We start from the raw sequence: 12,749 nt of genomic DNA, 5'->3' as shown, positions 1-12,749 counted from the left end.
GCCATTGGCTTCTGCCAGCCTCATACCAGTCTCAGTGTATGATGTACAAACATGGTACAACAGATAAAATATCTAGTTAAAAATCTCACAGTCTAAATCTGACATAAGTAGGTAGGTTAGATATTTATCTTCCCATATCTCTGCTACCTGTGACATAATAAACTCACAATCACCTGTACAACAAGCTAAACAAAAAGCTAACGCTCTAGTGATTGATGCACAACCATAATGTCTCCTTAGCACTGATAAAAAACAGTAAATATAACATACATCATGTGTTCCTTATATGTTTGCTTTATTGTAAAGGAGAAGGACACAGGTGACAATGCTGTGTATATGGAAACCAACCTTAACAAACACATGGCAGAACTATATATATACCGGGTCTTGTTTCTCAGTAAGTAGACACCGCACAGACTCACAATGGAAGCTGTAAAAGCCATTCTCCTGGTGACTGCTCTCTGCATAGGGACAGGTAAGTGACAACCTAAAGAACATAGTAAGTTTAATGGGACAGACCAATAGATAAAGTATATGTTCTAATTTGCCAATCAGAAGTGTCTATTCAATATCACCTTTAATTGTATTCCCTAATATTTACATAGTAGTTTGTTGGAAAGTTATTTTTATAACATATGGTGATCATTCAGTAGGGATGGGTGAATGTGTTTATATTCGAATTCGAATGTTAGAACGAATATTATTGTAGAAATTCGATTTACAGGGTTTCTATTATTTTTATTTAGTTGAAAAGCTAATCTATATTCTACAATGAATACATGATCATTGGGTTATGCAGCACATTACAATTAGGGTTGAAATGCAAAATAATACAGGACAGGTTAAATTAATATTAAATACAATAGAATTGTATAATCAAAAAGTGCATAATAAAAAGACAATACAATAGCACTTCCTCTGATTTTTAAATGATCAGTAGGGATGGGCGAATGTGTTTATATTCAAATTTGAATTTGTTAGAATGAATGTTATTGTAGAAATTCGATTTACATAATAGAATGTTGATAAGAATGAATATTCTTACAAATTCTATTATTGAATGTTATTTACAGTTTTCGAATGTCACATTCGAATTCAAATGTCACATTCGAATTCGAATATTACATTTATAAAACAGTTGTAGACTAGAAATACTATTTTGAATTTGAATGTTACATTGGAATCCGAATGTCACTTTTCAAATTCTAATATTACATTTATAAAACACAGTTGTAGACTAGAAATACTATTTTGAATTTGAATGTTACATTGGAATCCGAATGTCACTTTTCAAATTCTAATATTACATTTAAAAAACACAGTATTAGACTAGAAATACTATTTTGAATTTGAATATTACATTTTGAAATTAAATGAATACATAGCTTAATATTCTATTATTCGAACAAATATTTTCAAATTTTTTAAAAAAATTCAAAAATGAAAATCAGAAAATAGAATGTTAGAATGTTATATAAACTCGAATTCGAATTCTGAATTTTTAGAAACATTCGCCTATCCCTAATGATCAGTAGGTTTTGTCTAACAAATTTCAAAATGTCCTTTAAGTTGCTAGCCCCCTGAAGTCATATTATGTAGTTCTCTGCACAAAAGTTTATTATTGTTAGTATTTATATTATTAATTTCCATGTTATTAAGATCATTTCTTATTAAAGGGACACACATATATATATATACATATATACAACACAGTTTTCAAAACACTTCCATTATCAAACTGTGTGCAGTATTTTTATATGATTACTTTCTTAGGCACCAGTTACTACTGAGCATGTTCAAGAGTTCGCAGTGTATACATATATGAGTCTGTGATTGGCTAAGGGCTGTCCCATGATACAGGGGGCTGGCAATTTAAAGGACATTTTGAAATTTGTTAGACAAAACTGATTATCATTTAAAAATCAGAGGAAGTGCTATTGTATTGTCTTTTTATTATGCACTTTTTGATTGTATTTTTATTGTGAACACACACACTTATATATATATATATATATATATATATATATATATATATATATATATATATATTTCTAGGTATAGAGGTATAGATATCTATTTTACATTAACAGTATCAGATGTATATAGAAATATAGATTTAATAATAAAAAGTTAAAAGAAATTCTACGTGAAGAATTAAAAATTTAAGTCTAACGCAGTTTTGGGTTACCACACATGATGAATTGCTAACTTCAATGCATGTTATTGAAATATTACATATTTAAAAATATTAATAAATATTATTATACATACTGTAGAATATTCTAAATAATCCATGGAATATGTCTATATTTTTAATAGTGATAAGCTTGCTATATACTTTACAGGCAACAAGCAGATAAAAACCTGATATCGCTATTGGGCAACAGTTAGCACGCCATTCGTAATATAGCCCTGTATCAGCTGATTTAGTGGTCACTGAAAAAGGTTTCACGAAGTAGGATGAGTAGGGAATACAGTTTTCTTTCTGTTCTTGCTGGACCAATCCACTCAGTATTGGGGGTAAAACTTAATGGGGTTAGGTCAATACAATCCCTAATTGTGTGTTTTTAACTAGACTTATTTCCTCACTTCATATTTCTGCTACATGTTCCTTCACTACCAACTGGTTATCTACGGAAGTGGCATGTGGGGTAGTAATGAAACATCAGATCAGATCCTAAAGCCCTGCAGCTCTTATATTCTCACATTAGACCTTATATGAGACCAACACCCCTGTAGCCCCTGTCAGTTAAATGCTCATACGTGACCAACAGTTCTGTAGCCCCTGTCAGATATATGTTCACATTAGACCACATTAGACCTCATATGAGACCAACAGCTCTGTAGCCCCTGTCAGTTATATGCTCACATTAGACCTCATATGAGACCAACAGCTCTGTAGCCCCTGTCAGTTATATGCTCACATTAGACCTCATATGTGACCAACAGTTCTGTAGCCCCTGTCAGTTATATGCTCACATCAGACCACATTAGACCTCATATGAGACCAACAGCTCTGTAGCCCCTGTCAGTTATATGCTCACATTAGACCTCATATGAGACCAACAGCTCTGTAGCCCCTGTCAGTTATATGCTCACATTAGACCTCATATGAGACCAACAGCTCTGTAGCCCCTGTAAGTTATATGCTCACATTAGACCTCATATGTGACCAACAGTTCTGTAGCCCCTGTCAGATATATGTTCACATTAGACCACATTAGACCTCATATGAGACCAACAGCTCTGTAGCCCCTGTCAGTTATATGCTCACATTAGACCTCATATGAGACCAACAGCTCTGTAGCCCTGTTAGTTATATGCTCAAATTAGACCTCATATGGGACCAAAAGTTCTGTAGCTCCTGTAAGTTATATGCTCACATTAGACCTCATATGTGACCAACAGCTCTGTAGCCCCTGCCAGTTATATGCTCACATTAGACTTCATATGAGACCAACAGCTCTGTAGCCCCTGTTAGTTATATGCTCACATTAGACCTTATATGTGACCAACAGTTCTGTAGCCCCTGTCAGTTATATGCTCACATTAGACCTCATATGTGACCAACAGTTCTGTAGCCCCTGTCAGTTATATGCTCACATTAGACCACATTAGACCTCATATGAGACCAACAGCTCTGTAGCCCCTGTCAGTTACATGCTCACATTAGACCTCATATGAGACCAACAGCTCTGTAGCCCCTGTCAGTTATATGCTCACATTAGACCTCATATGTGACCAACAGTTCTGTAGCCCCTGTCAGATATATGTTCACATTAGACCACATTAGACCTCATATGAGACCAACAGCTCTGTAGCCCCTGTCAGTTATATGCTCACATTAGACCTCATATGAGACCAACAGCTCTGTAGCCCTGTTAGTTATATGCTCAAATTAGACCTCATATGGGACCAACAGTTCTGTAGCTCCTGTAAGTTATATGCTCACATTAGACCTCATATGTGACCAGCAGCTCTGTAGCCCCTGCCAGTTATATGCTCACATTAGACCTCATATGAGACCAATAGCTCTGTAGCCCCTGTTAGTTATATGCTCACATTAGACCTTATATGTGACCAACAGTTCTGTAGCCCCTGTCAGTTATATGCTCACATTAGACCTCATATGTGACCAACAGTTCTGTAGCCCCTGTCAGTTATATGCTCACATTAGACCTCATATGTGACCAACAGTTCTGTTGTCCCTGTCAGATATATGCCCACATTAAACCTCATATGTGAACAACACCCCTGTAGCTCCTGTCAGTTATATGCTCACATTAGACCTCATATGAGACCAACAGCTCTGCAGCCCCTGTCAGTTATATGCTCACATTAGACCTCATATGAGACCAACAGCTCTGTAGCCCCTGTCACATATATGTTCACATTAGACCTCATATGAGAGCAACAGTTCTGTAGCCCCTGTCAGATATATGCTCACATTAGACCTCATATGAGACCAACAGTTCTGCAGCCCTTTCAGATATACTGTATGCTCACATTAGACCTTATACCAACAGCTCTGTAGCCCCTGTCAGTTATATGCTCACATTAGACCTCATATCTGACCAACACCCCTGTAGCCCCTGTCAGTTATATGCTCACATTAGACCTCATATGAGACCAACAGCTCTGTAGCCCCTGTTAGTTATATACTCAAATAAGACCTCATATGAGACCAACAGCTCTGTAGCCCCTGTTAGTTATATACTCAAATAATACCTCATATGAGACCAACAGTTCTGTAGCTCCTGTAAGTTATATGCTCACATTAGACCTCATATGTGACCAACAGCTCTGTAGCCCCTGTTAGTTATTTGCTCACATTAGACCTTATATGTGACCAACAGTTCTGTAGCCCCTGTCAGTTATATGCTCACATTAGACCTCATATGTGACCAACAGTTCTGTAGTCCCTGTCAGATATATGCCCACATTAGACCTAATATGTGAACAACACCCCCGTAGCTCCTGTCAGTTATATGCTCACATTAGACCTCATACGAGAGCAACAGTTCCGCAGCACCTGCCAGTTATATGCTCACATTAGACCTCATATGAGACCATCAGCTCTGTAGCCCCTGTCAGATATATGTTCACATTAGACCTCATATGAGAGCAACAGTTCTGTAGTCCCTGTTAGATATATGCTCTCATTAGACCTCATATGAGACCAACAGTTCTGCATCCCTTATCAGATATACTGTATGCTCACATTAGACCTCATATGAGATCAATAGTTGTGTGTAGCTTCTGTCAGTTATATTTGAACATCAGACCTCATATGAGACTAATAGCCCTAAAAGCCCCTGCCAGTTAAATTCTCACATCAGACCTCATTATATTCTGACAATAGACCTCATATGTGAACAACAGCCCTGTAGACTCTGTCAGTTATATGCTTACATCAGACCTCATATGTGACTAACAGCCCTGTAGCGCCTGACAGTTATATTCTCACATCAGACCTTATATGTGACCAACTGCCCTGTAGTCCCTGTCAGATATATTCTCACATCAAACCTCATATGAAAGCAACACCCCTGTAGCCCCTGTCAGTTACATGCTCGTATTAAACCTCATATGAGACAAATAGCCCTGCACTAGCCCCAGCCAGTTATATTCTCACATCAGACCTCATTATATTCTGTCATCAGACCTCACTTGTGAACAACTTCCCTGTAGCCCCTGTCTATAATATTTTCACACCAGATCTTATATGTGAGCAACAGCCCTGTAGCCCCTGTCAGTTATATGTTCACAGATCTCATATGACAGCAAATGATTTGTGAACAATCTTTTAAATATAATTTGCTGGACAGACAGGTGAATACTAGACTGTTTGGTTAAATTCTGTACAAATGACATGTACATGTTGCGGTTTGCTTATTTGTTACTTTTCGCACAGTTAACACATAAGCGGAAAATGTTAGCGTGCCACTAGTAACCTGTATGTTTTAACTCTCCATTGTTTTAAAAATCACGTTGCATTTATTTATTGTATTTAAAAAAATATTTTATAAGTTACAAGCGGTCTCCTTTCTTTGCAGCTTATTCCCTGTCATGTTACACGTGCCTTTCTGAAAGTAACAACGATAACTGTATGACAAGCCACAATTGTTCAGATACTGATGCATTCTGTATGACAACAGTTACAGCTGCTGGAGTCGGTAAGTTTCCTATTTTACCTCCTTGCTTTACCTATGCACTTAAAGGGGCAATCAACACCAGAATTGTTGTGTTGTTTTAAAAGATAGATAATCCTTTAATTACCAATTCCCCAGTTTTGCACAACCAACACAGTTATATTTATACACGTTTTACCTCTGTAATTACCTTGTATCTAAGCCTCAGCAGACTTCCCCCTTATTTCAGTTCTTTTGACAGACATGCATTTTAGCCAATCAGAGCTGACTCCATGGTAAATTCACATGCATGAGCTCAATGTTATCTATATGAAAGTCATGAACTAATGCCCTCTAGTGGTGAAAAACTATCAAAATGCATTTAGATTAGAGGCGGCCTTAAAGGTATAAGAAATTAGCATATGAACCTTCTAGGTTTAGCTTTCAACTAAGAATACCAAGAGAACAAAGCAAAATTGGTGATGAAAGTAAATTGGAAAGTTGTTTAAAATTGCATGCCCTATTTGAATTATGAAAGTTTCTTTTGGACTTGACTGTCCCTTTAAGCCTGAACATTCTTGGAACTTGTAGAGCATGACACGCTTCTAACTTCTAACTTATCTTTCCCTAATTGGCCTCAGAGCAGAGATAATAAGATAAGATACTGCAAACATTGACAATGGCATTTATTGTCTACTCCAGTATCTATCTCTGATTGGCTCCTCCAAATCAGGCAAGTGGTGGGTGGTGTTTAGCTATTGAAAAACAATTGCAGTAAACAAGGTAATAATTCATTCAAAACATTTTCAAACTTACCCAGTATATTGGTTTCTTGCAAAGAAACGGAAAATTCTTGTAATTACAAAGTGTTTACTGTACCATTAAAGGGACAGAAATGTCAAAATGTGCATGGGTGAATTTCATCTTTAAATGGAAGCATTTTGTAATATACTTCTAATAGCAGACATGCTTCTAGTAAGTAATTGCTGTTTCAGTGTCATATGCACATATGCTTTGAGGTCCTGTGCACCAGTATTCAAGCTCAGAGAGCAGGCAGTGTCGTGTATTCTGCAGGTGAAGGCTTAATTTGTGTCATACAAGTCACTGCTGACTTTCTGAGCCTGAATGCTAGTGCACAGGCCCTCACAGCATATGTGCATATGCCGCCGAAACAGCATTAACTTACTAGAAGCATTTTTGCAAATGGAAGTATATTGCAAAAATGCTTCTATTTAAAACTGAAATGCACTCACACACATTTCAATTTTGACCTTTCTTTCCCTTTAAGTTAAAAAAGCTTTCAGCGCCAGTACTGTTCCGGTTGTTCCCTATCTGGGGTCTACTAGAGAGGGGCCCCTTCTGTACTTGGCTGTGGGTAGATATTAGCGCCAATTCTCCCTACTTGTTTAAAAAATAAGTGGACCTGGTTAAATTATTTCTAAAATGTCTGTATATTTAATTATTATTGCTCATTCCTTGGGACTAGCAGCCAAAATGGGCTTAAAAACTGTATGAATTCCAAATACTTTAGTCCAATTTGTAAAACATTTCTCTGTCAGTTTTTTTCCATTTAGCCACTGAAGGATAAGTTAAAAGATCACCTTTATGATGTCACAGATACATCATTTCATCAGGGTTGTTTAGGATTCAGATATTAATGGGACACAAAATAGCTCTTACTTTTGTGTACAAATTGTGCAAAATGGTCCCAAGCTCCCTAGAGAGACAAAAAAGCAAACTGTAACCTAGGTAGTTTAGCTACTATAGCAATTTTAGTGTTTAATTGTTGGAATAAAATATCTTTATTTCTGTAGCTGGCATATCCTTTGCATCCATCACTAAGGAATGTGCAATACTCTGCGAAGAGACTGGCATTGGTATTCTGGGAGCTTCCACTTCGGTCTCCTGCTGTGACACGGACTTTTGCAACACTAGCGGCGCCTCCGGAGTGAAATCCAGCTACGCCATTCTCGCTTTGTCCGTGGGACTCCTGCTGGCTCTGCTAAGAAATTCATCTCTTTGATTTAGATGATGATTATTCAATTATTTGTCAAAGCAGTTTTTCAATAAATTCATGAAATATCTATAAAAAAAATTCTATCCTGTGTGCTGATTAGAAACAATCACAACAGTTAGACCACAGAACGGATCCTCTCAGATTTACACCATTTTAATTTTCAGCAACTTCTATTTACTTTGCTCTCTTGGTATCCTTTGAAAAGCATACCTATATATGCTAAGGAACAGCAATGCATTACTGGGAGCTAGATGCTGATTGGTCATTGGCTCACCTGATGTACTCAGCTAGGTCTCAGTAGTGCATGGCTGCTTCTTCAACAAAGGGCAACAAGAGGATGAAGCAAATTCTATACTAGAAGTAAACTGGAAAGATGTTTACAATGTATGTTCTATCGGAATCATGAAAGACAAAAGTGTTTCATGCCCCTATTTTTATTGTCAAATATATATGTGTGCGTATAGTGTGTAATCTGAATGGACTTGAGTGGTTGTGTATATATATATAAAGCAATATGTAATAAATATATATGTGTGCATATAGTGTGTAATCTGGGTAGAGTGGTTGTGTATATATAAAGTAATATGTAATAAATATATATGTGTGCGTATAGTGTGTAATCTGGGTGGAGTGGTTGTGTATATATAAAGTAATATGTAATAAATATACAGGGAGTGCAGAATTATTAGGCAAGTTGTATTTTTGAGGATTAATTTTATTATTGAACAACAACCATGTTCTCAATGAACCCAAAAAACTCATTAATATCAAAGCTGAATATTTTTGGAAGTAGTTTTTAGTTTGTTTTTAGTTTTAGCTATTTTAGGGGGATATCTGTGTGTGCAGGTGACTATTACTGTGCATAATTATTAGGCAACTTAACAAAAAACAAATATATACCCATTTGAATTATTTATTTTTACCAGTGAAACCAATATAACATCTCAACATTCACAAATATACATTTCTGACATTCAAAAACAAAACAAAAACAAATCAGTGACCAATATAGCCACCTTTCTTTGCAAGGACACTCAAAAGCCTGCCATCCATGGATTCTGTCAGTGTTTTGATCTGTTCACCATCAACATTGCGTGCAGCAGCAACCACAGCCTCCCAGACACTGTTCAGAGAGGTGTACTGTTTTCCCTCCTTGTAAATCTCACATTTGATGATGGACCACAGGTTCTCAATGGGGTTCAGATCAGGTGAACAAGGAGGCCATGTCATTAGATTTTCTTCTTTTATACCCTTTCTTGCCAGCCACGCTGTGGAGTACTTGGACGCGTGTGATGGAGCATTGTCCTGCATGAAAATCATGTTTTTCTTGAAGGATGCAGACTTCTTCCTGTACCACTGCTTGAAGAAGGTGTCTTCCAGAAACTGGCAGTAGGACTGGGAGTTGAGCTTGACTCCATCCCCACCCAGAAAAGGCCCCACAAGCTCATCTTTGATTATACCAGCCCAAACCAGTACTCCACCTCCACCTTGCTGGCGTCTGAGTCGGACTGGAGCTCTCTGCCCTTTACCAATCCAGCCACGGGCCCATTCATCTGGCCCATCAAGACTCACTCTCATTTCATCAGTCCATAAAACCTTAGAAAAATCAGTCTTGAGATATTTCTTGGCCCAGTCTTGACGTTTCAGCTTGTGTGTCTTGTTCAGTGGTGGTCGTCTTTCAGCCTTTCTTACCTTGGCCATGTCTCTGAGTATTGCACACCTTGTGCTTTTGGGCACTCCAGTGATGTTGCAGCTCTGAAATATGGCCAAACTGGTGGCAAGTGGCATCTTGGCAGCTGCACGCTTGACTTTTCTCAGTTCATGGGCAGTTATTTTGCGCCTTGGTTTTTCCACACGCTTCTTGCGACCCTGTTGACTATTTTGAATGAAAAGCTTGATTGTTCGATGATCACGCTTCAGAAGCTTTGCAATTTTAAGAGTGCTGCATCCCTCTGCAAGATATCTCACTATTTTTGACTTTTCTGAGCCTGTCAAGTCCTTCTTTTGACCCATTTTGCCAAAGGAAAGGAAGTTGCCTAATAATTATGCACACCTGATATAGGGTGTTGATGTCATTAGACCACACCCCTTCTCATTACAGAGATGCACATCACCTAATATGCTTAATTGGTAGTAGGCTTTCGAGCCTATACAGCTTGGAGTAAGACAACATGCATAAAGAGGATGATGTGGTCAAAATACTAATTTGCCTAATAATTCTGCACTCCCTGTATATGTGTGCGTATAGTGTGTAATCTGGGTGGAGTGGTTGTGTATATATAAAGTAATATGTAATAAATATATATGTGTGCGTATAGTGTGTAATCTGGGTGGAGTGGTTGTGTATATATAAAGTAATATGTAATAAATATATATGTGTGCATATAGTGTGTAATCTGGATGGAGTGGTTGTGTAGAATATATAAAGTAATATGTAATAAATATATATGTGTGCATATAGTGTGTAATCTGGGTGGAGTGGTTGTGTAGAATATATAAAGTAATATGTAATAAATATATATGTGTGCGCATAGTGTGTAATCTGGGCGGAGTGGTTTTGTATATATAAAGTAATATGTAATAAATATATATGTGTGCGTATAGTGTGTAATCTGGGTGGAATGGTTGTGTAGAATATATAAAGTAATATGTAATAAATATATATGTGTGCGTATAGTGTGTAATCTGGGTGGAGTGGTTGTGTATATATTAAGTAATATGTAATAAATATATATGTGTGCGTATAGTGTGTCATCTGGGTGGAGTGGTTGTGTATGTATAAAGTAATATGTAATAAATACACATGTGTGCGTATAGTGTGTAATCTGGGTGAAGTGGTTGTGTAGAATATATAAAGTAATATGTAATAAATATATATGTGTGCGTATAGTGTGTAATCTGGGTGGAGTGGATGTGTAGAATATATAAAGTAATATGTAATAAATATATATGTGTGCGTATAGTGTGTAATCTGGGTGGAGTGGTTGTGTATATATAAAGTAATATGTAATAAATATATATGTGTGCGCATAGTGTGTAATCTGGGTGGAGTGGTTGTGTATATATAAAGTAATATGTAATAAATATATATGTGCGTATAGTGTGTCATCTGGGTGGAGTGGTTGTGTATACATAAAGTAATATGTAATAAATATATATATGTGTGCGTATAGTGTTTAATCTGGGTGGAGTGGTTGTGTATACATAAAGTAATATGTAATAAATATATATGTGTGCATATAGTGTGTAATCTGGGTGGAGTGGTTGTGTAGAATATATAAAGTAATATGTAATAAATATATATGTGTGCGTGTAGTGTGTAATCTGGGTGGAGTGGTTGTGTATATATAAAGTAATATGTAATAAATATATATGTGTGTGTATAGTGTGTAATCTGGGTGGAGTGGTTGTGTATATATAAAGTAATATGTAATAAATATATATGTGTGTGTATAGTGTGTAATCTGGGTGGAGTGGTTGTGTATATATAAAGTAATATGTAATACATATATATGTGTGTGTATAGTGTGTAATCTGGGTGGAGTGGTTGTGTATATATAAAGTAATATGTAATAAATATATATATGTGCGCGTATAGTGTGTAATCTGGGTGGAATGGTTGTGTAGATATAAAGTAATATGTAATAAATATATATGTGTGCATATAGTGTGTAATCTGGGTGGAGTGGTTGTGTAGAATATATAAAGTAATATGTAATAAATATATATGTGTGCGTATAGTGTGTAATCTGGGTGGAGTGGTTGTGTATATATAAAGTAATATGTAATAAATATATATGTGTGCGTATAGTGTGTAATCTGGGCGGAGTGGTTGTGTATATATAAAGTAATATGTAATAAATATATATGTGTGCGTATAGTGTGTAATCTGGGTGGAGTGGTTGTGTATATATAAAGTAATATTTAATAAATATATATGTGTGTGTATAGTGTGTAATCTGGGTGGAGTGGTTGTGTATATATAAAGTAATATTTAATAAATATATATGTGTGTGTATAGTGTGTAATCTGGGTGGAGTGGTTGTGTATATATAAAGTAATATGTAATAAATATATATGTGTGCGTATAGTGTATAATCTGGGTGAAGTGGTTGTGTATATATATAGTAATATGTAATAAATATATATGTGTGCGTATAGTGTGTAATCTGGGTGGAGTGGTTGTGTATATATAAAGTAATATGTAATAAATATATATGTGTGCGTATAGTGTATAATCTGGGTGAAGTGGTTGTGTATATATATAGTAATATGTAATAAATATATATGTGTGCGTATAGTGTGTAATCTGGGTGGAGTGGTTGTGTATATATAAAGTAATATGTAATAAATATATATGTGTGTGTATAGTGTGTAATCTGGGTGGAGTGGTTGTGTATATATAAAGTAATATGTAATAAATATATATGTGTGCGTATAGTGTATAATCTGGGTGAAGTGGTTGTGTATATATATAGTAATATGTAATAAATATATATGTGTGCGTATAGTGTGTAATCTGGGTGGAGTGGTTGTGTATATATAAAGTAATATGTAATAAATATATATGTGTGCGTATAGTGTATAATCTGGGTGAAGTG

At 36.0% G+C, this 12,749-nt stretch overlaps 1 protein-coding gene across 1 annotated transcript; it reads left to right on the top strand.

Annotated features, from left to right (window-relative positions):
* The first annotated feature begins 423 nt into the window (after positions 1–423).
* On the top strand, positions 424–8,154 carry LOC128661742 (lymphocyte antigen 6E-like). Its single transcript, XM_053715961.1, has 3 exons — positions 424–475; positions 6,057–6,176; positions 7,946–8,154. The coding sequence occupies exons 1-3, from the start codon at positions 424–426 to the stop codon at positions 8,152–8,154; spliced, it is 381 nt and encodes a 126-aa protein (XP_053571936.1).
* The last annotated feature ends 4,595 nt before the right edge of the window (positions 8,155–12,749 follow it).

Source organism: Bombina bombina, chromosome 5 (assembly GCF_027579735.1).
Source record: "Bombina bombina isolate aBomBom1 chromosome 5, aBomBom1.pri, whole genome shotgun sequence".
NCBI lineage: Eukaryota > Metazoa > Chordata > Amphibia > Anura > Bombinatoridae > Bombina > Bombina bombina.
This window is presented reverse-complemented; position numbering and strand designations above follow the sequence as displayed.

Excerpts from the sequence above, each read along its gene's own strand:
- LOC128661742 (XM_053715961.1), top strand. The coding sequence starts at position 424 with ATGGAAGCTGTAAAAGCCATTCTCCTGGTGACTGCTCTCTGCATAGGG. Across the intron at positions 476-6,056 it reads TGCTCTCTGCATAGGGACAG|CTTATTCCCTGTCATGTTAC; the intron begins GTAAGTGACAAC and ends CTTTCTTTGCAG. Across the intron at positions 6,177-7,945 it reads AGTTACAGCTGCTGGAGTCG|CTGGCATATCCTTTGCATCC; the intron begins GTAAGTTTCCTA and ends TTATTTCTGTAG.